At 34.0% G+C, this 26,968-nt stretch overlaps 1 protein-coding gene across 3 annotated transcripts in view; it reads right to left on the bottom strand.

Moving 5' to 3' along the window:
- Nucleotides 1-26,968, bottom strand: part of NIPBL (NIPBL cohesin loading factor) — a 156,787-nt gene that overhangs the window by 43,586 nt on the left and 86,233 nt on the right. For all 3 annotated transcript variants that reach the window (XM_040977470.1, XM_040977471.1, XM_040977472.1), the window contains exons 10-16: nt 21,795-23,417; nt 10,175-10,357; nt 5,765-5,962; nt 5,455-5,526; nt 5,265-5,354; nt 3,933-4,036; nt 1,676-1,762 (exon numbers count right to left, since the gene is read on the bottom strand). In XM_040977470.1, the coding sequence (XP_040833404.1) occupies nt 1,676-1,762; nt 3,933-4,036; nt 5,265-5,354; nt 5,455-5,526; nt 5,765-5,962; nt 10,175-10,357; nt 21,795-23,417 (2,357 nt within the window). The remainder of the gene's footprint in view (nt 1-1,675; nt 1,763-3,932; nt 4,037-5,264; nt 5,355-5,454; nt 5,527-5,764; nt 5,963-10,174; nt 10,358-21,794; nt 23,418-26,968) is intronic.

Below are 26,968 nucleotides of genomic sequence, written 5' to 3'. Positions count from 1 at the left end.
ATACAATTTAGGTTTGTGCTTTGGATATAAACATTGTTAGTTAAAAAACTATAACATCTGTGCTTATTTTGACAGCACATAAGTAAAAACCTACAACACTTATTTGTGGTTGTCAGAACAAACCAAAAATTAACAATGGAGGTGGAGACTTCATTTAGACAGTAAAAAGTTGTTGACTGGATCATGTTTAATCACCTTTTTTTTTTAACAGCACTGTATTTTGAAAACTGGTATTAGAAAATAGTATAATGTGGATTCCTGAAGCTTATTGTCTAAAATGGGTCATTCAAATAACTGACAGAAGACTTCATTTTATTTTATAATCAGCAACCTGACAATACAATCAGGGAGTGCTTTTAAGTCTCACAATGAAGGTGAAAATTTTATCACACCTATTTTTTAACGAAATATAGGCTTTGTATTCTGGGACTTCTTTCACATATGCTTATGATAGCTTATATGCTGGGAAAGCAAACAAATAAAAACACTTAGTAGTAAAGAGATGGGCTTTCTAATCAATAGTGCCCCAAAACCTGATTACATTTCTCCACTGTTTATTTTTTCTTATTGTTTAAATTACATGCATACTTAAATAAAAAAAGATAGCTTGCCTTTTGGAAAAGTCAATTAAGAAGGTTCATGATTCCTGCCAAACATTAACACTATAATATGTTAAACATCACTAAGAGTTTGTGCCACGAAAATAATTCTACTGTGACTGAATAATTTTTCTGAAACTCTAGATTACTGGTACACTGGTAAGTATCCAGAATTTCCTGGTAAAACATTTAACTTTGTTTCTGTGATTCAAAAACTATTTTAGAGATAGTAATTAAAAATAAAAATATTTAATTATCTATAGAACTAGTCCATCCTATATAGATCATTTAGCAATTCTCTGAGGAGGTGGGGCTGTAAAAACTAACATTCCTCACAGAATAAAATAAAGTACATATACTAAATACGAGAGAACTTCAAAAGCTCATGAAAATGTGCCAGCGCCATCGTTCAAAAGGCTAATCCTCCGCTCACAAGTGTTGGCATCACATATGTGTTCAGGTTCACATCCCAAGTGCTCCACTTTCCAACCAGCTCCCTGCTAATAGCCTGGAAAAACAGTGGAAGATGGCGCAAGGCTGTTGGACCCTGTTCTGGCTCCTGGCTCTACACAGGCCTCAGTTCTGGCCATTTCAGCCATTTGAGGAGTAAACCAGCAGATGGAAGATCTTTTTCTCTGTCCTTTCTGTAACTCTGCCTTCCTAATAAAAATAAATAAATCTTAACAAAAAAAAGTTGAGATATAAGGATTAGCATTTTAGTGTATTTCAGGAAATCAACACAAAGTTTCTAAGGATGATCAACAAAAAGAATTACCAGGCACTATCACCTTATCAATGATGAAGACATTAAAGAATAGCTTTCCAAACTGAATAAATTTAAATGTCTTTGCTAGTTCTTTATATCAAAGCTGCAAACTGACAGTGTGTAAGATTAATTTTTAATTACTAAATGAGAAATTTCATTAGCAACACAAATGAACGTAACTAGCAACTTCTGATAACAAGATCAAATCAAGGACATGTGAGATTTTTCCTTGCAAAGCAAAGCAGCCTAAGACAAAACTTATTACCTTAACAACATTAAAGGCAAAGTTAACAACAGATTGTACACTTACATGATTCAACAAAGTGGAAAGCTTGGAGCCATCCTGAATATTCTTCTCCAAGATGTTTAGGACTTTCACAGTTTTCTCAGTTGAAAGCTAGAATGCAACATAAATGTTAAAATCAATCACTGGCAAAACTAATTACTCAAGAAATATGTTGTACTGTTATTCTGAACTCTAAAATATATTACTTTTATCCATTAGATGCTTTATTTAAGTTGAATTATGTACAAAATTAATCAGCTGTTTGTGAAGAACAAAAAGACACATACAGAATGGGCACAAAGATGTTACTAGCTCAATTCTCCCCATTTATCTAAGATCGATTGAGTTTATATTGATGTCTACACTCTAGTTGCCAGGTAGCTTTTAAAATATCTGCTTATTTCTTACATAGAAGGCTTTCTGTATTCAAAACAATTATACTGCATTTGGAGTTTGTCAGGAGGTAATGGAATTCACATTCTCTTTTTAGATACTTAGCATGGTTCTAGGACATTCAATTAAATAAATTTCATTAGGAACTCAATGGGAGATGAAATAGCAACTAACATTGACTATGGTTTCATTAACTTGTACTGATGTATACAGAAATAAACTCCCCCCAAATATTGTTTTATTTCACAACAGGTTAAAACTGTTGAGACTTTTTGACAAAATTTTCTCACTTTGAAGACAGTCAATAAATTTGCCTTTTTTGAGTTAGTAGTATAAGGTATATGTAATTATGAGACTTATCAAGTCTTACCAAGTAGTCCCTAAGAAAGGCAATGACACTTCATAAAATTGCTGGCATGGCCCTATACATTAAATAAACCAACACATTTCTAAATAAAAACAGTACGTCACTGTGACCAGTACACTATCCTTGATTAACAAAATATATGGCTAAAAAAAAATCAAGTTCACATTAGAATTGCTACTTAGAATATAGACAATATTTAAGCAAATGAAAAATAAATAATCGATTATATTTAAAGCATGTAAGAACATCAAAATGGGAATGAGCATTATGGTTAACTCATGGCTGAGGGATGGCGGCATCCCATTTTGGAGTGCTTCCACTCCAGAAGCAGCAATGACAGGTCAAATTCTCTAGTTCCTGCCACCCATGTGGGACACCTGGATACAGTTTCGGCACCTGGCTCTACCCTGGGAAAAATAAATCAGGCAATGAAAATTCATTCCATTTCTGTCACTCTGCCTTTCAAGTAAAGAAACAAAGAAACTGGACAAAAACATCAAAACATTTTCCAAGATAAAGTTGCTTAGATTCAACTCCATTAATCTTTCATTAATTCTTCTACTAGTTTTTAAGGAATAAATTCTTGGGACCACCACAGTGGCATTGCAAGCTAAACCTCCACCTGCAAGTGTTGGCATCACATATGGGTGCCAATTCATGTCCCGGCTGCTCTAGCTCTGATCCAGCTCTCTGCTTAAGGCCTGGGAAAACAGCAGAGGATAGCCTGAGGTCTTGGGCCCCTGGGCCCATGTGGGAGGCCAGGAAGTAGTTCTTGGCTCTGTCAAGATCTGTCTTTCAAATAAAAGCAAACAAACAAATAAAACAAAAGAATAAAGTCTTATTTCTACATTTTGTACAGAAAGCTAAGAGCAGTCCTGTATAATTTTGTTTAAGCAGGATTCTGGTTAGTAAAGCAGAGGGAAACCATCTCAAAATTGTACTAAGGGACTTGAAAAAGTTTGTTGAACAATTGAATTAAGTTTTTTTGGTGCAAGCAATGTTAAAATTCATGCATAATATTTTAGAATATACACCTTTTATGAGCTTTTTGAAGACACTTCCTATGCCAAAAGTGCAGGTGTTAAGTGGTGGCTTGATAAAGATCATGTGAAGCACCCCCTTGATGCTACAACTGTCTGAAGGCATTAACAATGAAAAAATACCCCGCTCTTTCATGAGTGCATTAGAAGTAATGTGTTGAACCTGCACTTATACTCTTTCATGTATCCTAAATGACTACTTATTGTCAAAAAAAATGCACTGTATTTATATATTTAATTCATGTATGTATTTGAAAAAATTAATAACTGAAGAAAATGAATACTTACGCTTTTTTCAACACAGTGCATTTTTAGTATAATTTGCAGAGTATTTATTCAACAATTTTGAAAGAATCTATTCAGAATCTCATAATGCAATCAGCTATTAATTATTTTATGCAACCTCTGTAATTTAACCTGAAAATTTTAATTTGAAATGTTAGCTTTAACCAAATTTTTCAATTTTACTTTAGTGAGATACCTTATCCATTATACCCATTGCTTTAATTTTGGCGGATTCACTGCCAAGTTCATTAAGCTGATGTTTTCCTAAGAGCAGTTCCTGTGGAATTTCATCATCATCACCTGAAAAACCAACCAAACAAAAACATTGTTTAGGTAAAATAAGTAGCTCAAAACGGTAAGTTTAACGTTAGTAAAAATTGTGGACATACAAAATATACACACAAACACCACAATAACAACAATGAAGCCTCCATAGGCCCTTAAGAGATATTCGCATGACAGAAAACAGAAGTTTAAATTAGGGTTGTGAGTTGTATAGATGTTTTAATCTTTACTGCTTTAGATATTCTACTATTGACTCTTCTCAATCATGCTCTGTGCCCAGAGGCTGACTTGTATGGGACCAACAGTGTCCCATGCTCTTTGTTTTGCTTTAGGGTTCAGCTGGTGAGGTACCCTGTCAGAAGGTCAAGGACAAGCAAAGTCAGGTTAGGATACTTATATTCTTTGTAAGAACTTCCCAGGCTAGCTCTGTCCTATGACCAAAAGTACTGCTTCTTCCAAGGCAGATATTACTCTATGCTTTTTCCTACTACATGCGTTCTGGTAACTTCTTTAGAGAGTTAGGGGTAATGACAGCCTCATGCTGTTAATCCTGGTCTCCCATCTTTGTCAGTAACTCCTTTCCAAAACACCCTACAGTGAGAATACCTCCCTTTTTGGACCCTAATGATACAGAAGACTATTGCTTCATACTGAATTGGAAGTTTTAGAAAAGATGAAACTAACACTCTAAACCAAGAAATATATTTATAAGAATAAAATCTCACTGAATAAATATAGTGATCTATTTTTTACTTCATTCTTGACTGGATGGACTGATTTTAGAATTAATGTATTCCATATGGCTTTTGTATAATTAGGCATTAATATGTTTTTAAAAAAAAATTGTCTGTTTGCATTTGTTTGAAAGGCAGAGAGACACAGAAAGGTAGACTTCCATCTACTGGTTCATTTCTCAGAACTCTAGAACAGTTAGGGGGCTGGGCCAGGCTGAAGCCAAGAAGCCTTTAAAACAATCCACGTCTTCCCCTTGTGGGTGGCAGGGACTCAAAGCACTTCACCGGCAGCCTCTTGGGGTGAACATTAGCAGGAAACAAGTAAGAGCCAGCAATCAAACACAAGCATTTGATATTGCAGGAGCTCCAAGGCAAAGCTTAACCACCATCCCAAACTCCTGTCCCAGATTTGAAGGATACAGTGAATAAATCATGCTTTTGTATCCTCTGGAATAACCAGCAGACAGCTAGACACAGCACAAGTAAATTATGCTTTAAGTTTATTTTACCAAATGCAGTAAAATCCATATCTTCCAAATTGTCCAATATATTCTCTATCGAAGCCGTGAATCTTTTAAAAGTCGAAGAGTCCATCATTTCTGCAAGAGATTAAGAGAAAAAAAAAAACACTTATATCCACATTCCAAGTAGACAACTTAAGATAAAGACCATGAATGAATAAATCACATAAATTATTACCTTCAGGTGTTAGTTTTGGTTCATACGCTTTCCTTTTCTTCTGTTTTTCTTTTTTCTTCATTTTTCTAGCAACTGAAGTGAACAAAAAGAAATGCTTAAATGCAATAACAACTTTCCATTTAAATTTCTAACTTCTTCCTGAACATTTGCTACTTAAACAACTACTGCAAATCCAAACTAAGTATATACTTTCAAAAACTTTTAACCTAACGATCAGGATTTAATTAACTCATGAAAAGATATTCTACAAAGTTGAAACCCTAAATTTAAATCAGTTTATTTAAAATATTCATTCACACTGATGAATTACCCTCACTAAGGCTGGGAGGAGGAGAATAATCTTCCATGTCAGAATCTGATGGACTTCGGTTCCGATAACGACCACCACCTGAGCTCCTTCTTCCTTCATGAGAGTGACCACTTCTCCTATGATCCCCGGAGCTTCTTCTGTCACGCTCTTCATACTCCCAAGCTTTATCATCATCTTTTTTATGTCGTTTCCTAGAGGCTAGAAGCAAATCCCCATGACAAATAATTTACCTCATTTAAAAAGAATATTAAAATCTGTACTTTACAAATGAACCCCATGGGAGAGACACTTCTTTCTATGGTTGTAAGAAATTCTGGGTAGTTCTGCCTATCCAGAAATTTAAATTATAGTGTACAAGCAGTATCACTAATAGTAAAATACTCTATCCAAATGTAAAGATTTTTTACATGAATTAGGGAGTGCTAGTAAATTCACATAGTATCTGGATATTAAGCCACTGTTTGATGAAATGCATTCAATTATTTCAATAAAGATTATATCTAAAATTCAAGAATAATTAAGGCTTGTAAAGCAGCCTTTATTTAGATTTGGATGACAAAAGAATTATTTGAAAGCATTTAAATTATGAACAAGGCTGTGCAGGGTTTGGAGAAAAGGTTTTAAGGAAGTGTCACAAAATATAGGCAATCATGCATATAATCAATTAACAGCTAAGTTAAACCTACAATGAAGTAATAAATTCCACAGACTCTTACAAATAGCACAAGGCTACAGACACAGGCATGGAGTAAACTTGTATAGTTGTAAATACTAACCTACTGAATTAACTTCAATGGACTTGGAGATAACCTAAGCTTGTGCATGCTACATAAGCATGTTTATATATGTTACCTTCAGTCTTTCCCCCATCCTTCCAGAGGTCCAAGCATTGTGTTAAAAATCACCAGTACTGACAGGAGCCTCTGGGCAGATGTGGCAAACAGATTTCATCTGATACATCAATCTGGTCAACTGGTAAGAGTTGCTTAAAACATTATGTTGAAAATAATACTGAGCCTTGAGAAAGCATTCAGCAATAAAGCGAGAGCTGAAGGGCAATGCAAATATTTACCATACTCACTCTGAGGTGTAGACATCACCACGTTAAAACCATGGTAGAGAACTGTGTCCTACCAAGATCATACACTAGTTTCAATGGTGTGACCGCTGCTGCTGACAGCTATACACTTTCTACTCTGTTGTTGGACTCCTTGTGACCACATTCTACCCACCACAAATCCTGAACTGTGATCAAAACACAAATGGCTAAGATAAATCACCTGGGTCCCTTACTTAGTTTAAAGGATGCCGATCTCTAGTCCATACACCTCACCCATGCTTTTATCAATGTGTCTTTACGTGTCGACAACAGATGTTCGCACCCTGGTTAATCTTGCCCTTGCATGCCACCCAAAATATTCCTATTCAAGAATGTAGTTTGGTTTCTGATTCTGGACACTTCTTCCCAATTTGGGTAGTATGGCATGAAAAGAAGATTTTCATTTCTTCTTTGTGGTCATAGGTTTGGCATAGCAGCAGAATTCAAATTAAGAACAAATTTAATGGGACAGATTGAAATATTCAAGTATTTTAATAATTAGGCATAAATTTGTTTAAGAAGCATATGAAGAAGGGTGATATCGCCTTTCTTTTGAAATCACAGTGTGTCCTAATACAAGGAATTATTTCATATACTAATTTATGTAGTAGTTATGTGTAAGTAGAAATAGGATTTGACAACAAGGAAATTTTTTCAGAAATATACCATGATCTCGAACATGAGGTTTTATGGTACCAAAGTTAACATGACTCAAATTAGTCTTGAACTTTAATTCATTTTAGAAATCTAGTCCAAGCATTTAATCTTATAAATAGAAAGTGACTAAAAAAAAATCATTATTAATTTTGCATAATATACTACTGGCAGTCACTATTTATAGGTCTTGGGGATTTTTATTTCACATTCTTGAAACTTGAGGCAATTTGGATAAACATGAAGTGGCAAACAAAACAAAAAACTTTTATGACATATTTTGTTGGCAAGTGAAGTTACTAAGATCCAAATTCAGTGCAGCTGGATTGTTTTTTCTCCATTTCTCTCATTACCTTAACACAAGCAGAGGAGGGCAAGAGGCTCAACAGAAGATATGTAAAATACAATTTGGGTGTTTTTCACCTTCTCTTTCTGAGTTTTACAACTTTCTTTGCTGAATATTTCCTCTTTCCCATTTTTCCCAGGCACCCAAATGACCCTGAATTTATGTTACAGCTACTGGATTATGTGGGTCAACTTTTACAATCTTTTCCACTATCTTTCAACTAAAGTATTTTTGCAAATTTTAGAGTCTAGAATGGCAACTGGATTAAAGTGCAAAACAAGTCTCTTCCTCTCAAACAGCACAATGCTTGCAACTAACGTTCTATGATTCATAGTAGGTATTGTGATTATTTTCACTGATTTTTATTGTGGAAAAAATAACAATTTGGTTGTTTATGTCAACTAAATGGGCTATTTTAACACTCAAATCAATGGCACTAGTATCCATTTTTTTTCTTTTCTTTTTCTTTTTTTTTTTTTTACAAATGTTATTTGTATCAAAGTGAACCAAAAAAAAAAAAAAAAATCCAGAAAACTACACTGAGATTTATTTTAAAACATAGAAAAACTTTCCTTTTTGTTTTTCCTAGCAGAGGCTGAAACTCCTGTTCCTACTCAGTAACATTAGTTTAGCAATAACTATAATGGGAGGCATATTTTGCATACAAAGCTATATGCTCCCAAATAAGAGACAGTATCTCTTAGAATAGCAAGGAAGAGAATACTGGCTGTAACAGTGACAAACACATAGCTTCACTCTTGTGTATCTCTGTATTTGATGATCACATTTTATTATTCTATCCTTTCTACTTAACTGTAACATAACTTCAGAATTTTCAACAATTTGGCAAGGCAGGCAGTTGAAGTGAAGTTGATATCAAACTGTAACTAAGGAATGACTTCTTAGCTAGTGCAGAAATGGATAATACTTAGAAGAGAAAGGGTAGAGGCATGTGTACAAAAAGGAATGAATTTCTAGGTCACCAAATTTCTCTTCTCACTTTGCAGAGGCAATAGTCCCCATATGAGCAAAATGTTTGATTTTAAATAAAAAAAAAATCTTTAGCAATTTTAATATACTGCATATAAATACATCTCACAACACAGTATTGTAACAATTATACACATATTTCAATGTCAGAATAACTTTGCTGTATATTTTATTTCAACTTGAAAATTTGTTCAAATTTGTTCTGCATTTGTATACTAACAGTTATCACTCAATAGCTCACAATTTTAAAGATCAGAGTATATGAACATTGATTAAAAACTCTGCAGAAGGTGAAGGGCTTCCATCAGCATACACATTTAAATATGGCAGCATGCATCTGTCCTTCCTGCCTTTGCTGGTCACACCTCAATCTACAAACACTAGGTGGAAAAGGTAGAGCACAATGGTGGTCTTCCCACTTCTTTTGGTCATTATGACTAAGTCAGTTGGCACACAAGTGAAGATCTCCCATAGTCTGTTTCCACTGAATGGCGTTTAAGTCAAACAAGGTTGCTGACCCCTCTTGGCTAGGCTCAATTCTGTTGCTCCAGAAGAAGGAAGATAGGGATAAAAGAGAAGAACTTTTTCAGTGGACCAGTAGGAAGACAGGCGAGGTATAGCAAGTCTAGTGCAAGGACAGGTGGTCACAGTGTTGTAGAGAGGTAGCTGTGTAGTGAAGAAGCCAGCTCTGGAAAACAGTGAAACAAGGGAGGAATTCCAGGACACAGCTGGGCAAAAGGAGAAGCCAGGTCCAAACCACACAGATAATCCGCAATGCGGCTAATCCATTCATAATTTAGTGAGAGTATGGTTTATATAGTTCTTCATCTGGCTATCTCCTATGTGTCCTTCAAGACTCAACTCAAGTCTCACCTCTTCCAGTAAGCATTCCATGAACCCCCAATTCTAACGTTTTAAAAATGTCAGTCCAGTGTGTTACCACAGCACTCTGGACTTAAACTATTAGCACTGTACTACAATACTTCATTTACATATTTCCCCCATTAGACTGAAGATTTTTTTTGAGAACAGGGGCCAAATCTTATTTGTATTTTTATTATTAATGCCTAGAATACAATAGGAGGTCAATCAATGTTCATTAAATTCTTAGACACATATCTGGTTTTTTTTTTTAATCACTAATTCTAACTCATTTAAAATTTTTTTCTTGGTGCCAACTGATCTCATCTTTCATACATTCTTAAGGAAAACAGCCGACTATATTTGATTATTAAGAAGTCATTTTACTTTTGCTACCCCCAAAATTACAAATAAGACACTCTGTTTTATATTTCCAAGTAAGTAATAAAGTAATACTTACATTCAAAGGCTTCATCACTATCATTATCTTCATCTGAACTGATTTCAGCATATTTTGGCTTTTCATTAACTGTGCTACGCTTGCGTTTGTTCATTTTCACGCGTTCACAAAGTGGCATTGTGGATTCAATTTCTGCCAGGAGTTCAGGGGGTAATTCTTTTAACACTGATTGATCTATACTACCTATTAATGAAAGGCAAGAAAACAATTTATATCTGAATATCAAAGCAAAAATTTTAACTAAATTACTCACAAAATAAAAGTATTATTTATTTCCTAAGTGACTTATCAAAATAAAATATGCTCATTTAAAGTTATAATGCTCTAAGCTCTTCGTATATATATGTAATTTAGAACATTCATAAAAATGGCATTAAAATATGGGTTTTAGTGAAAACAATTTTGAAACACATGTACAGTTTTCTCTAATGTACATTTCTATGAACTTTTGAAGACCCCTTGCATGCAGGAATTTCAAGTGTTTTTCTTGCACCCGAAAGAAAATGTTTTATGGCTTATTTACTATTATTTTAAAATGTTTATTAACTTTTATTGGAAAGGCACATCTACAGAGAGGGGAGTCAGAAAGGAACATCCTCCATCCGCTGGTTCACTCCCCAAGTGGCCACAATGGCCGGAGCTGAGTCAATTCGAGACCAGGAGCCAGGCTCTTCCTCCAGGTCTCCTGTGTAGGTGCAGGGCCCCATGGCTTGGGCCATCTTTACTGCTTTCCCAGGCCACAAGAAGGAAGCTGGATGGAAAGTGAACAGCAGGGATATAAACTGGCACCAATATGGGATCCTGGTGCATGCAAGGTGAGGATTTAACCATCAGGTTATTGTGCTGGGTCCTTTTGTATGGTTTATTTTTAAAGAGCATGAGCAGCTCGCAAAGATTCTTTAAATCTATTTTCAATGAACTTCTTGAAGTCCCTTGTATATATGTAGAAATATATATGTATTTTTCTGACACATAGTAACTTAAAACAAGTATGACACTGCTATAAAAATGAACAGTAGTAACATCGCCAATTTTTGATACAATGTATTCCTTGATTAGAAATATTCTGTACATGTTATAGATCACTGGTATCAGCAAGTGGATTTGTGGTAGATAGTAAGTATATAGCTTATATTCTCTTACTACTCTAACTTGTATTACAAAGGTCTGGAGTACACCAGTAAACAGTTTCAAACTAATATTATTTCTCAGTACAACTAAGAAAAGCTGAAGGGCAAGAACCACCTCCTTTTTTCCTCCACAATCTCAGGGTGGATGGGACAAAACCTTTACATGTGCTTTAATCTGTCACTGTCTAAATGAGAAACATGATAATGCTTTCAAAACATGATAATGCATTATGAAGACTTTCTTCAAATAGACAAAACCAATACATACAGAGGATAACAGACACAAATAAAGCAAATAAGTCAAAATATTAGAAAATGCAAATATCTGTAAATAAAAATAAGTTCCATATTGTTAAATTCATATCTTCCTTTCCAAAGAGTAAAGACTGAATAAAAATATATAAACATGATACAATAATAATGAATATCACACTAATTCTGCCTGCATCCACACAATTTCTATGAAGAAACTGTAAAATTCTGACAGTTTAGAAATAAAGGAGTAGTAAGTTACTTATTCAGACTATTCTTAATGGCTAACAAAGATGACATTTTTGCTTTACTTATGCAAAATTTTTAATGAAATAATGTGTTACCTGATAAGTGTTATTATGAATTAGAGCAAAGAGTAACACAGAGGTTTACAGAAGGAAATACTAGCAACTTATAATCAATATTAACATCGTCATTTATGACACTCAAATGGTAGCAGTGGTTATATAAACAGTAAAAATAAACCATGACAGAAAACTAAAGAGGCTCTAACACATATTTCAGTATCTTGACACTATACTATCAAATAATTCAAGATATAGAAGGCAAAGTATTCATTTTAATAAAATAATCCTTTTTATACTTTTGAAGCTTATTTATGTGCACAATTTCTTATATTCACTTATAGATATTAATTCCTGCATTGTTCCTAAGCTGCTGTATTTTACAGACAAATACAGACATTTACAACATTTTTAAAATGGACAATTGTTTCTGTAATATTATAAATATAATTTTTTAGGGTTATAAATATGGGTAACCCAAAGTCTTTGTCCCTTAATCCATCACAAGTCACTTTTCATTTTTGTAAGTTTAATATCAGCAGAATGTAAACATGATTTTGTTAAAACAAATAATTAAAGGCAAAAGAGGAGAGAAGCAACAGATAAGACCACCCACTATCTTAATCCCTACATGTCCAAGAATTAAGGTTCGAAGGTGTGAAGTGGGAACTAAACACAGGTCTACTGCCTAGATGGTAGGGGACCAATCACATGAGGCTTCACTGCTGCCTTCCAAGGTCTGTCTTCACAGAATCTAGAACCAGGCCCTGAACACAGGCATTCCAATGTAGGGAGTGAGGATTTATCCGAGTTACATTCAGCACACGGGATTTTTAAACAGATTTCCCTGATAGTTTCACATAGTTAAATTCATATCACAAAGGCATACTGACTCGCTGATATCCCAGAATTAAAATTATCTTGCAGACAAGTACTCAATGGGTAATCAATGGCTAATGTGTGTGCTTGTACTTGTGGATCAGGATGTTACTAGAGCAAGCACTCCTTTTACAAAAATTGTTCCTAATGATCAAACACTGATAATTTGGGTCTTCTATCCAATAATTCACATATCAACATTTATTCATGGTAGAAGGGACTTCAAAAGTTCATAGAAAATTGAAATGAAAGAAAATCAGAATTTTCTGTGAACTTACTGGACTTTCCTAAATTAACAAAGAGTCTATCAAGTTTCATAGTATTGCTACTCTCTAGATCATTCTAACCTCTGCACATCTTGCAAAGTTAAAAATCACATAACGTAAGAACCAAATGTTTTATTTCTGAATCTGATTTACTTAATTTCAACAAGAAATTCAGCAATGTATTATCCTAGAAACATGAATACTATTTTATTCTGAATGAAAATGTCTAGTCCACGGGCTTATGTACTTTTAAAATTAGCCACATACTTTCTTTGTATGAAACATTCATTTAAGTTGACTCAGCTAGGTCCCCTGATTACAAACATGAAATACTTGATTTTCCTATTCTCAGGCTCACAATTTTTGATACACTGTATCAAGGATCTCAAATGAATAAACAATGAGTACTTAAAAAGATGCTTCTAATGTTTTAAAATTCTTTCTCCTGAACTAGAAAATAATCCTTTAAACACAAGCCTGTTTCACTGTTTTTTAACTGATTGATAATTTTGTGAGAGGTTGCCGTCTGCTGAGCTATTTGCTTCTTGACACTGCAGACTACCAACTATATTATTTACATAAGGGATTGATCACCATCAAATTTCAACTTATTTTCTTCAGGAAAAATGCTATTTCATCACAATTTTGTTACACATATAAGTATTCAATTAAACATAATGCATCTTTGTATATTACTGTTGAAGTTATGATTAAGGAATGCATTTACTGCTCAGTGTACCACATTTCAGAAATCTTAGGTTTCCAGTACATATCAATTATAATTAGTAAATGTGCTAGAATACTTAAACCCTAAGTCATTAAAAGACAAAGTTGCAAAGATTCACTATTACTGTGGTTTGCTTTTGAAAAACAGGAAAACAAATTTGAGGTTAAAATAAATCACCTCAACTAACAAACTCTTTTGTTTCAGCCAATGGAAATCAGCTATGCTCAGAAATAATACCAAGAACATGTCATAGAAATCTTCAGATTTTATAAATATTCCCCAAATCCTGGGCAAGCATTAGTATTAGTTCAGTGACTTTTTTCCCGCAGTTACCAAATAACTTAGGAGTATCAACAAATAGAGCTTTAATTTCAACTAAAGGTAAGCTGGGACAAGAAGAAAAAATGCAGAAATTCAACAATGTACACTATCACTATGTCCTCTTTTGATAGTAAGTGAGCCTTAACTGTTTGAAAATACATGCTTGTTTTTTTCTTTTTGGTAAATGGTTCCTAAACGCATAGTTGAAGCCACTGACAGGGAGTACATTCAGGAGTAAACACTGATGCCAGAGCGCTGAAAAACAGCAGTTGAGAAGCAGAAACAAAGGAGGCAACCTGAAGATAAACTGGAAAACAATGCAATTTTAAACATGACTAGTACACTGAATATTCTTCCACCCTGTCCCAAACACACACACACACACACACACACACACACACACACACCCTCTCAAACCTGACGGTAAAAAAAGAGGTATGGCACTCTGAGTTATGCTCCAAAATGTACAGTGAATGAGAGAAATTGAAAATGAGCCAATGAAAGTTTCTGAGCTCACAAAACATTTGCTACAGAGGAAGAATTTAGGTAAGCATACTTAAGCAGTTTTTTGGAAAAAAAAAAAGACAGTCAAAAATTAAGACATCCATTTTTGCACTAAGGGAATTAAGATGAGCGCAGTGAAATTCAGTAAACATCAACAGTTGGCAGGGTAATAGAGGGGATCTGTTTATAACTGAAGGGGCACAGTTTCAATATACAGAAAAGAGGATCTAGAAGAAAAAACATATTCTAGGAGAAAAAAACAGTAGATAATAACTAGAGGGGTTTCCACTTTATGTAATGGTTCAGGAAAACCCAAGTGATTCATGGTTTGACAACAGGGCATTGAACAGTCTAAAATTTGGTAAGAGACAGACACTCCAGGTAGTAGCTACAAGCCGGCCAATCATACCTCTCCCTCTGAAGCAGAGGCGATTAGGGTCAAAGCTGAAGCTATTGTTTCTAGTATCTCTGAAAACTCTTGAACAATAACCTAAGGCTAGCAAGTCTCTTTTTAATGTTTTCCAATAACTGCAAAACTGCAAATTGTGACATTTAAAAACACATTGTAAAATCTATTTTGTGGGTCTTGATTAGTGGTTGCATCTAAAATTTTAATTTTTACATCTAAGGCTCACTTACTTCTTACCTGTAAATAAAATTTTGTTCATTCTATAATAAAGTTTTATTAGAACTCAGTCACATACATTTGTTTACAAATGATCTATTGCTGTTTTTAAACTACATTAAAGATAAATGGCTCACAAAGCCCAAAATATTTGCTCTTTGATCCTTCATGGGAAAAGTTTGCCAACTCCTGATCTACACACATCATATTTTATTAAGCATAAATATGATGCCATTTACCCTGTAAGTGCAGTTAACTATGTTCTACAATTTAGGTAAGTGAAAAACGGTTTATTTAATGAAGATAAAGCTTGTTTGTAGCAACTCAAAGAACATTTAGTGAAAAGGATAAAAGATTTTAAGAAAATCCAGCTTTAAGTTTTGTAGTTTGATACATTGTTCAATTACAAAATCACTACAAGGTAGAATTAGAAAATGAAAATGTGCTTTCCAGAAGATGTCCTATTTAAATGACAATTTACTATTTAAAATGGACGGTAGATGGCAGAAATCAAAAGACTCTTGTTGACATGTATATACCACAATTAAAAATACATATTGTGGCAGTAATACATTTAAAAACATACTAACTAGAAAGAAAATATACATGAAGAAACTGATACTAAAAAATTACTTTCTTCATTAGATAAATTCAATTAAAAGGTCAATAATCTCCATTTCCTAGAGAGCTGGTAAGAACTGGGTAGAGTTTTGGACCTAATTTTAACAAGTTTCATTTTGCTCTCTTAACCATGTTAATAAGGAGGATGGATACTGGTTTCTCTACCATAAAGTGAATGAACTAAACCTTGAAAAAACAGTTAATATTTACTCAGGGTTTTCAGTACTTTTTTTTTTGTACTATAATTTATAGTGAGTTTAAAATAGAATTTTCAAAAGAAGGTCCTACATAATCCTGAAAATACTAATTTTTCTTTTTTGATATTTATTTATTTTTATTGGAAAGGCAGATTTACAGAGAGGAGGAGAGATGGAGAGAGAAAGATCTTCCATTTGCTGATTCACTCCCCAGGTAGCTGCAAAACATGGAGCTGAGCTGATCTGGAGCCAGGAGCCAGGAGCCAGGAGCCAACAGCTTCCTCCAGGTCGGATGCATGGTCCCAAAGGCTTTTGGCCATCCTCTATTGCATTTCCAGGCCAAAAGCAGGGAGATGGAAGGGAAGTGGAGCTGCTGGGATACAAACTGGGGTGCCCATATGGGATTCCTGCACAAGCAAGGCAAGGACATAAGCTACTAGGCTACTGTGCTGGGCCCAAGGATACTAACTTCAGAAGGAAGGGAAGTGATTCTCTCTCTCTCTCTCTCTCTCTCTCTCTGACACACAAATTTTTAACTGGAAATTCAGAGGAGGACAGACAGACAGATCTTCTGTCTGCTCATTCACTCCCCAAGTGGCCACAATAGCTGGAGCTGAGCTTATTAGAAGCCAGGAGTTTCTTCTGTGTCTCCCATGTAGCTGTAGAGTCCCAAGGCTTTGGGTCATCCCTGACTGCTTTCCCAGGCCACAAGCAGGGAGCTGGATGGGAAGCAGAGCCACTAGGACACGAACCAGCACCCATATGGGATCCTGGAGTGATCAAGGCAAGGAATTGAACCACTATGCTAATGCACCGGGCCCCAGTTAACTGAATTTTAAATCCACTTTATTTATGTTTTATTCATAAGATATTCATCATATTAATATCTATTATCAGGCCTTTTTAAAGGAGGGCTTCATTTACTTTTTTAGAGTAAGAGGGAATTTAATATGTTTTTTTTTTCATTTTATTTTCCTCTTTAATATGCAATTAATCATATGGTACATTTCCTGGTTTTTGCATAATTTTTTTACAGTTTTATTTATTTGTTTTAATTGTTATTAACATTGTATTATGTGATACAGTTTTATAGGCACTGGGATTCCCCCCACCAAAGATCATTTCTTTCTAATTTTGTGAAAACCTTTATTTATGAAGAAAACATTTTTAACATACTAAGTTTTGGCCAAAATTTTCTACATAAGGAAATAATGCGCACACATTTTCAAAACATCATCCTGAAATTATACTCAACAATAGGAAGGTACACATGTTGGCCTCTGCAAAAATTATTCCAAACACTTCCTAAAGCTATCACTGATATTGTCTTTAATTCAGCATTTAAAGTTACATTTTTTTATTTAAAAGGTAGAGAGTGACAAAAAAACTTTCTATCTGCTACTTCCTTCCTCCAAATGATCACAACAACCAGGCTGGACAAGGCTAAAACCAGAAGGGACTTCAACCTGGATCTTCCACAAGAGTGGCAGGGACCCAAGCATTGGAGCCATCTTTAACTGCCTTCTAGGGAGCAGGGAGCAGGATTTAAAATCAACTAGCGTTTGGGGATTCAAAGGAGGTACCCGTTGATCTGAGATGTAGCAATCAGTTGCTACATAAAATGCCCCTACATAAGCATTTTAGAAAGGCATCTTATAAAATAATCAATTGACTTAAAATAAATTTCCACTGCAGCATCACTGAGGGCTAGTAAATATTACAATCTACTTCAAATAAGCCAGGAACTTCATAATTCATAAACTTATGCTATAAATCTATTCTCAGAAACAGAATTTACTCTCAAAATTATAGAAGAGTCTTGTTGTTGATTCTGCAATATTATTTAAAATAAGAAAGTAACAGAGAAAGAGCCAGAGAATAGAATAGGTAGGAATGAAAGAGAAAAAGACCATCCACTGGCTCATTTCTAAAATGCCTGCAGCAGCAAAGGCTGGGAAGGATCAAAGGACCAAGCAAAGTCTCCCATACAGATGGCATGGACCCAGCTACTTGTGAGCCATCTCTGTGGCCTTTCCAGGTCTATCAGTACAAAGCTGGATCAAAAAAAGCAGGGTAACTTAAATCAACACCTCTAAGTAAGGTGGTGCACTCAAGCAGTGGCCTAAGGCACATAACATCTACTCAAAAGCTGAGAGTCTTTAACATAATCTGTTTAAACTGCTTAGGGGTAAGGAAAAGGCAGTTAGTTGTGTGTTTTGGTGACCAACTCTGGGCAGGATAGCTTCTACACTAGATAACAGAGGTTTAACAGCTGCCTCTAAAAACGAATACAATCATAAGCTCATCAAATGAGCAACAGAGTTTAACCACTGCTGATTATTAGAGCTGCTACATACATTCCTAGTGAATATAATTTCAGCAACTGTTTCCCCTTTTAGTTTAAATGATCACAAATAAATGTTCATAGAGTGTTTCTTGAACTGAGTTCAAGTAATGGAAAACAATACACTAACTGCCAGGGGCAGGGAAAAAAATAAAGCTATAGATCGCTAACATATTTTGACAGTCTATAGTTTTTCATTAAAACTATAAAAAAAATCACATTGTAATTACTGACATCAGCTGTTAAGATACAAGCATTATCAACTGATGATGGTCTCATGAGCACTAATTTAATTTGGACAATAATTGTACATTAAGGATATATTCTGATAATCAAAGGTTAACAACAAAGTAGTTTTGGGGCACTTAATACTTTAAAAGGAGATATTTTAGAAATGTAAAAGGCCTTATAAAAAGTCATGTCACTCCTCCCAATCCAAGGAATAAACAAAGTGGTAGAGAGAGAATAGGATTAATATTGAACTTACAACAGCTATAGCTCAAAATGAAGTTAAAAGGGAAATTAAACAAATTTGGGTCAAGTTACTTTGGATTACAATAAAAACTAGTTGGTTGTAAAAGTGAACAAAGTTATGATAAAGTTCAATGAGCAAGAATTTGGAAATTATGTAGTTCTTGTACTATTTAATTCATATATTAGTAAAAACACACAAGATGTGAACACACAATGTTAACCTGTACACAGTTTCTTCCTAAAATAGCAGCTACACAATTTCTTGTCATGAGTAGGCATTTAATAAATGTAATATGCTCTTATTTTCTGTGAGGTAATGTACTCAGGATATAGACATTGCTACAGAAATAAAATCAAGTTTAACAGTATCACCTTAGACTTCATGCGCTTAGACCAAAGACAAAAGCAAGCAATCTACATTATGAGTCATAAATATGCGTCTCTGTCATATATTCGAAATTTATCTATTTAAAGCATATTGAAGAAATTGCAGATTACCCTGAAAATGAACATTTTATACACTGAACATTCAGTAAATATTTAAAAAATGGATTTGTGACTCTTAAAGAAAGAAAACCTACTGGGAATTTTAGCACCAGGAATCAATCACCAAAGTATAACCAGCAATATTTATATTAATTTCTTAAAATACATTAAAATCTGTCATTTTTTTTTTTTGTGAATCTGTGAAAAAATATCCCAGGAACCCACATCTTAGCTCATACACAGGTACTTTAAAACACACACACACACTCACAGAACTCTTTGATTACTAAGTAGTCTAGACTTAAAATTGAACTACATACATGTATATGTTAAGCTGAACGCAACACAAATAATTGAACATAGCGCATATAAATGCTAAGATATAAAGTTAGATATTTACATGCATTCTGAAATGAATCTAAGCAATGAAATTATATTTCTGATAAATAACCTCCCTTACACTTGCAGACAAATTACAGTACGTATTTGTATACAGAAGCATGCCCATGTACACACACTCTAAAATCACAATAAAAGGCAGACACCCAGTTTTCTTACTGACATGACCAAATGAGTTATATAGAATTGTATTAGTAGTACACTTACAGTGAAATTTGTGTTAGTGCCAAAAAGTCATTCATAGGCAATGAAATCACACATGAAAAAACCAGTAGAAATAAAATAGCTATCAATTAAGAACTACAATTCTTGATGTTCTTTAAGCATTTGTAGAAGATAATTTGTGAGAACACAGCTCAGAAAGCAAGGCTAGTATAAGCTGACAGAAGGCAGGAAGGAAAAGATGGGCCACAGCCAAGAAACCAGAGGGTACCACTTTCCATCTTTCATCTAGACCTTCTAAAACTGTGTAATTATACTCTTTTACATTATCTCCAAACTTTAACCAAAAATGTTTAAGTAAAATCTGGATTCATAAGCAAAACAAAACAAAACACTACTGCTGGTGCTAGCCCCCACATTGTACAATCTCTTTCACATTAACAAGAAATTTTGAAAAGATACATCGACAATAAAAGGCTACTTAATAAAGCTAATGTGTTAATGAACTTTTGTATGTCTGATAGTCATAATTGAAAAGGTAGAAGTTTTGCCAATAATACTGATTCAGAAGGCAAAGGCTTTTGGTTTTGAAAGATAATTAGTAAAAAGTAAATATTCAATGAAGATCAAGGAAGAATAAAAAGAGTTAAGTCAAAAGTCACTTCCTGGAATATACTGTTATTTATAGTAACACTGTTTTCAAAGAGCTTTTGTCGGGTAATCAAGTCACAATAACAGCTTAAAAATATAATAACTATTCCACTTTGCATATCTTCTAAAACGCTGCAATGCTATATAATACCACTTTGTGCAATAATTCAAATATTTTCTATCTGTGACACCTAAGAGCTGAATATGACTGCAGAAGAAACAGTTTTGTAAACTTAATTTCTACTTAAATGGCCAAAAAGGGGCTACTGGCTACAATTCTGATGGCATATAATGACAGAATTCATATATCTGATACATTTACATTCTAATGAAATCTCACAGAACTGAACTTCAGAATCAAACATTTATTCAGCTCTACTGCTTTTAAAACTATTATCTAGAACTATTTATTATTTAGAACTATGGTACACATAGGCTTTGCCACATAGTGCCATAAATATATTTTAAACCCTAAGGACAAATGGGAACACCAAATTACATTTTGTATACAAACTAACAATGCATTTGCAGCATTTAAGATTCTCCCAGCATAGCCCCTGGAAATAATACAATTTGAGAACAAGCAAATAATCAGAAAATTTACTTTAGTGACCACAAACACAGTACCAGTTACCCCCACTCCCAAATTTTATGATTTAACCCATGAGACAAATATCAAACCACATTATCTTTGCATAAAGAGTATATAATTCCCTAAATAAAAATGCCTCTCCAGAAAATGAATTTGATGTAACTTTCAAAAAAGTTTGGAAAAGTCAAACTATTCAATAATTAAAACAGAAACAGGTTTTAAAGAATTACATATTTAACATTCTTAAGAAAACATATAGTAATGATTTTCATATACCATAGAGCTTTGCCTAGACACTGGACATTAAAATTCAATTTATTACCTCATTACAGAATAAAATACTCTCTAGCCAATATAATTTACTAAATACACTTATTTCCACATCTCATCCATTTGATCAATAAGCAACTTTCAAAAATACCTGAAACAATCAAACAACAAAACAATTTATTCCTGTGTAATCAAACAGAAGTAAACCTGAAGAGAACCATGAGTAGTTCCAGAAGGTGGGAGAACAGAGTTCATTCAGAACTTTTTAAACAGTTCACATGACAACTTACCTATAATTCTGGAAGTATTTAAAAATTTTTAATCAGCAGCTTTTAAACTTATACTTTTAAAATAATCAGCAGTCTTAAAAGTTTAAAACTTGTTAGAAGACAAATGACATCAGAAATGTTCTTACCTTTGTTTGATTTTGAAGGCTTATTCTTGATAGGTTTAAGCGAACTTCTTGATTTATCCTCTCTATCCTTAATAAGTTTCTGAACATCATCCAAAGACAGCTTCTGCAGAACTACTACAGGCTTAGCTCCTTTATTTAGATCTTCAACTAGTCCCATTTTTTCTACTTTGTCTTTCTGATCTTTCACATCCAATTTTTTTGTTTCCTGAGTAATATTGCCATCTTTATCCCTCTTGATTTTCGGAATGACAAAATTTTTCAATGCACCAGACCTGCCTCCCAACAAATAACTTGGAAATTCTGCCTTATTGTCAGGATGTGCTTTATTACCATCTACTTTACTCTTGTTCCCCTCTGTCCTTTTGTCATCTTTACTATTTGGTGACTTAAAACTAGGTTTATCAGGCCTTGATTTATTAGAATCTCCTTGTTTAACACGAGGACTGTCAGGTCTTGATTTTTGTTCTCCTGAAGACAGTCTTTCCCGTGAATCCCCTGACTCATGCCTGTGTTTTCTTTCTAGTTTATCAGTTTTTGAAACATCAGATTTAATGCCATGCTCGTTTCTACTAGAGGATCTCAATGTTTCTGGTCTTCGAACTCTAGACTGATCCCCTCGATGTCGCTCTGATTCACCTCTGTCATCTAATTTTTGTTTATTATCATGGTCACGTCGTAGTGACTCAGAAATAGATCGCCCATCAGGTCTCTGCTTTAAGGCTTCAGCTCGCTCTGATTTTAACCGAGGTGAATCAGATTTAATATCCTGTTTATGTTTAGACACATCAGGTTTTTTCTCTGTTGATGGTTTTCCAGAATCCCTCCTATTTTCATGCCTGTGTTTTGGCGTTTCTGGTCGACCCTCATTTTTCTGCTTTGGAGTTTCAGGCCGGCTCTCACCTTTCTGCTTTGGAGTCTCAGGCCGTCCATCACCCTTCTGTTTCGGGGTTTCAGGACGCACATCACTCTTTTGTTTCGGAGTTTCAGGGCGGCTTTCACCCTTCTGCTTTGGAGTTTCAGGTCTTGATTTTGTTGTTTCTAACCTGCTATTATTTTGTTTGTTATCATTTGGTTTTGTGTCAGATGGTCGGTTCTCATTCTGTTTAGGCTCGCCTATGGTGTTCTCATTTTGTTTGGATTCAGTTGTTCTGCTCTCACTCTGTTTAAGTTCTTCTGTTTGGGTTTCAGTTTTAGTTTCTGTTTTATTTTCATTTGATTTTGTCTCTACCAGTTGGTTTTCATTTGGTTTAGATTCTGACAATCTACTTTCATTTTGTTTCATTTCACTTTTTGAAAGCTCTGAATCAGACTTTTTTTTAGGTGTCTCAGGATGGTTTTCTGGTGTAGACTTAAGACTGCCAATAATGTCTTCCTGAAGGACAGAAATAGGTGCATCATTACATGGTTTGATTTCTTCAGGCTTTTTTATGGAGTCTGAATCCTGAGTTATAGAAGCCTGAGAGTCCACTCTTCCTGCCTGATGAAGATCAATGCTAACCATTAATGCTGGCCTTGACCCATTTCCCGTAGAACCCGTCTCCTGAGAAGCTGGTCTATTACCTCCTGTAGCACCCCCAGCCTCCTGTGGGTAAGAATCTTGTTTTCTTTTTTTCAAAGGCTTATCTGAAATTTAAAGATAAATATTCAATATCAGTAATAGATATATATTCTTGATATTTAAAAACCATATGGACTCTGACCATCTTTTTAAAGTCAAAATTTTTAAATGTAGTGAGTATAAATACATTTATATAATAGCAAACATGAATTACATATGCTTTTAAAACCAAGAATTGTGAAATATTCATGTTTGCTGGAATCCAGTATCAGTGAGAATCCTATAAAGAATTTATAGTATACTTTTTGAATATATAAATAAAATTACACCATGAAGAAATTTATGATACATCAAATAAACATATGCTTATACTTGTATGTGTTAAGAAAACTGAAATTCTTTCTCTAAGAATAAGGCAAACTTGAAATAGGTATACTACCAGCAATAAGGTAAATGAGGGTATTAGTAAAACAAATAATTTTACTATTGTTCATAATTCTTTGATGTAGGATTCAAGTTATTTAAAGTATTGACAGCAGAACAGCAGTTTAAAAGCTAACACACAATGTTAGAAAGAAGCAAATTTAAAATAAGGAGCAATACATATTGAAAGTAGAATCCATATAGTATATAGGAACTTTTAAGGTGAATTTCATCCTAAGTAACTTCCACTAAAAACTGCTTCTGTTCATAAAACAACAGTTCTAGGGGGTCTATACAATAGCTTTATAAAGAAATAATTACAGTTCCATGGAAATGCAAGCATGAATACACACATCCTACTGGAGAAAATGTCAGGATATTTTTGACAGCTCTATGTTTCTATATATGACTCCACTTTTAACAGAGATTTCCAGGACATTTTCTACAAACTAAATCTTCAGTTTACACACTGAAGTTTTACCAGCTTTTATTCACTTCAATTCTTCACTGTGCTTTAAAAACAATTTCTACTAATTTTAAGAACCACCTCTACAATCTCACATTTATTACTGTGATTTATCAATTATGGAAAACAGTACCACAAAGCTAGAGGACTGACAACTTTTCAAAAGAGCAGGTCCTTATTGTTAGTGAACCAAATTCTAAAATAAATTTCAAATGTTAATGCTTCTTTCATACAACAATGTTCTATAATTTTGCTGTCAAAGTGAGAAACAGTTTATTTTAGCTAAAAATACAGTGCAATACAGTTAAAGTTTGCAAAGATAATATTTTTTTTTTTTTGGTAAAACTGAGTCATTCTGCTCTGATTACACATGAAGGTTAATTGGCAAAATGACTTAGTAAATAACAAAATTAGTTATTAGATTGCTTTCCCTAATCAAAATAAACATGGTAGGAATTTACAGAATGCTTTCTACATCAAATCTAAGAACAAACCATAAAGAATACTAAACTTACAGTTGTAGAATCCTTTTTAAAAAGCATCTTTTCTATGTATCATTTTTAATTTATTTGAGTGGCAAAGAGATAAGGAGGGAGCAGAGGGAGAGAAACAGAGTAAGATGAACAAGAAGGCAACAGGGAGCTCCTATACACCAGTTCATTATCCAGTGGGCAGGAATATAATCCAGGTCACTCCAGATAGGGGTAGAAGTCCAATTACTTGAGCTGTCACTGCTGTCACCCAAGGTCTGGCCTGATGGGAATCAGGAACCAGGAACCATACAAGAGAACAGAACCTAGGCACTAGGACGTGAGGTAGGCGCCTTATCCCTAAGCAACATGTCGGATCCACTAAATGCTCCTCTGTTGAAAATTAGGTCACATAAAATAAACTTTGCATTTTATCAGAGGGCATACTAAATAATCACCATCTCCTAGACAGAATTTTAATTACAATTCCTTAACCTTCATGACAGAAATCTAAAAGTTCATACAGTATAATCTAAGATTTCTATATTTTCGGTGAAATGGGATTTAGGTATCTAAATTTAGGATATTTAAGATATTTGTGGTTTCTTCTGTTAATGCAAGTGATCTGGATTTCAAAAAAAATTAATATATTTCACAAGGCTCATATTTAAAGAGTTACAAAATACTTAAGAGTGTATAGATCATTAAGCTCGGTCCAATTTACCCTTTGCCAATAAAAAGGAAGTTTCACAAGTAATTTAATTCTAAAGATATGAAAATATATTATTATTAAACTGTGGATCCTATTATTATTTATTTAAAAAGTACAAGAAAGCTTATGTACATAAGCAGAATATTAAAATGAAAAAGATAATTTTTCTACATTATTAAAACTGCCTAAGTTCTATCTTTTTCAGCTCCTGGAAAATATTTCACATCTAATGTAAAATTCAGAACATTTTCATCATTTGTATTGAAATTCTTGCCTACCTCAAGAACATGGACATTCACTTTCTCTGATTCAATTCCACTATGAACTTACTTTGTAAGGTGGCTCATTTCTGTCCATCCACTTTTGTTACCAGTCTTTACTACATCTAACCTTCATCTAATAAAGGTTATTATTCTAGCAATAATAACAGAAATAATTTTAAGAAGAATAATTGTTCTAAGAAGTATAACTGTAGTATTTGGGAAACTGATTACCTTTAAACCCTCTTCATTTTGGGGGATTGTAAGATTAGCAATTAGGATGCATATATTCTAAAGAAAATACATACAAAAGGATCAACAACTCTTGTCATCAAGATACGAATATTTTCAAGATCTGCCCTTTAAAATTTTCTGAATTCAGTTACGTCTGTAAGAAGCAAACTTACTATTGTATACAACTGCAAGTGATAACTGGAAGCATCTAACGCACAAAGCACAACAGTCACATACATGATACACAATTATGAGAAAGGAAAACACCTCACCCTTTAAACCAGATCAAACCATTCTTACCCCAAATCTCAAGCTCTTATTCCAAATGACAGTGGATAACATGGATTGAGTATTACATATTGAAATGGTTGATAAGGAAATGTTTCAGATTTTAATTTTTCAGATTTTGGAATATTTGCATATATTCTACTGGCTGAGCATGCCTAACACAAAAAGCTCTGAAATATGAAAATCTATCAACATCCAGAACATTTTATATTTCAGGTTTCCTGAACAGATATGTTCAAAGAGTAATTTATTTCTTATGAGGGCTACAGTGCAAGATTACTGTAACATTTTCTAAAACACACTCTTACTGAAGCTAGATCACTCATTGCACTTATAACATGGAAAGTGGACCTTGGGAAAAGATGAAATAGGCAAAGACGAACAAAGGAAGCCCCTTTTTGACAAAAGAAAGAAGAAATTTTCAGCAAAGGAGATATTAATTTTTGTGATAGGTCACCTCAGAGGCAAAATGAAGTCTTTTAACATTAATTGATGTAATGATAGATGTTAAAAGTATGAGCAAAAGGATTGAGAAAAAGTCCTCTTCAGATACTATAAAATACTGGATTACAGAGTCACCATATCAGTAAAAAGAACTGTCCAAACAGATAATAGACCAAAGGGACATATATATCCAGCAGCTAGAAAAATGCTTCCTATGAGTGGAACTTGAGTACATTAAGAACCATTACAGCTTAGGCAATATGTTCTTTAAGGTTACACCTTGTCTTGAGTTGCACAATTAACAGCTATATTTTTTGAA

The sequence above is a fragment of the Ochotona curzoniae genome, unplaced genomic scaffold, assembly GCF_017591425.1.
Source record: "Ochotona curzoniae isolate NIBS_2020 unplaced genomic scaffold, NIBS_Ocur_1.0 contig_2754, whole genome shotgun sequence".
Taxonomy (NCBI): Eukaryota; Metazoa; Chordata; class Mammalia; order Lagomorpha; family Ochotonidae; genus Ochotona; species Ochotona curzoniae.
The sequence above is the reverse complement of the archived record's forward strand: the minus strand, read 5'-3'. Positions and strand labels throughout refer to the sequence as shown.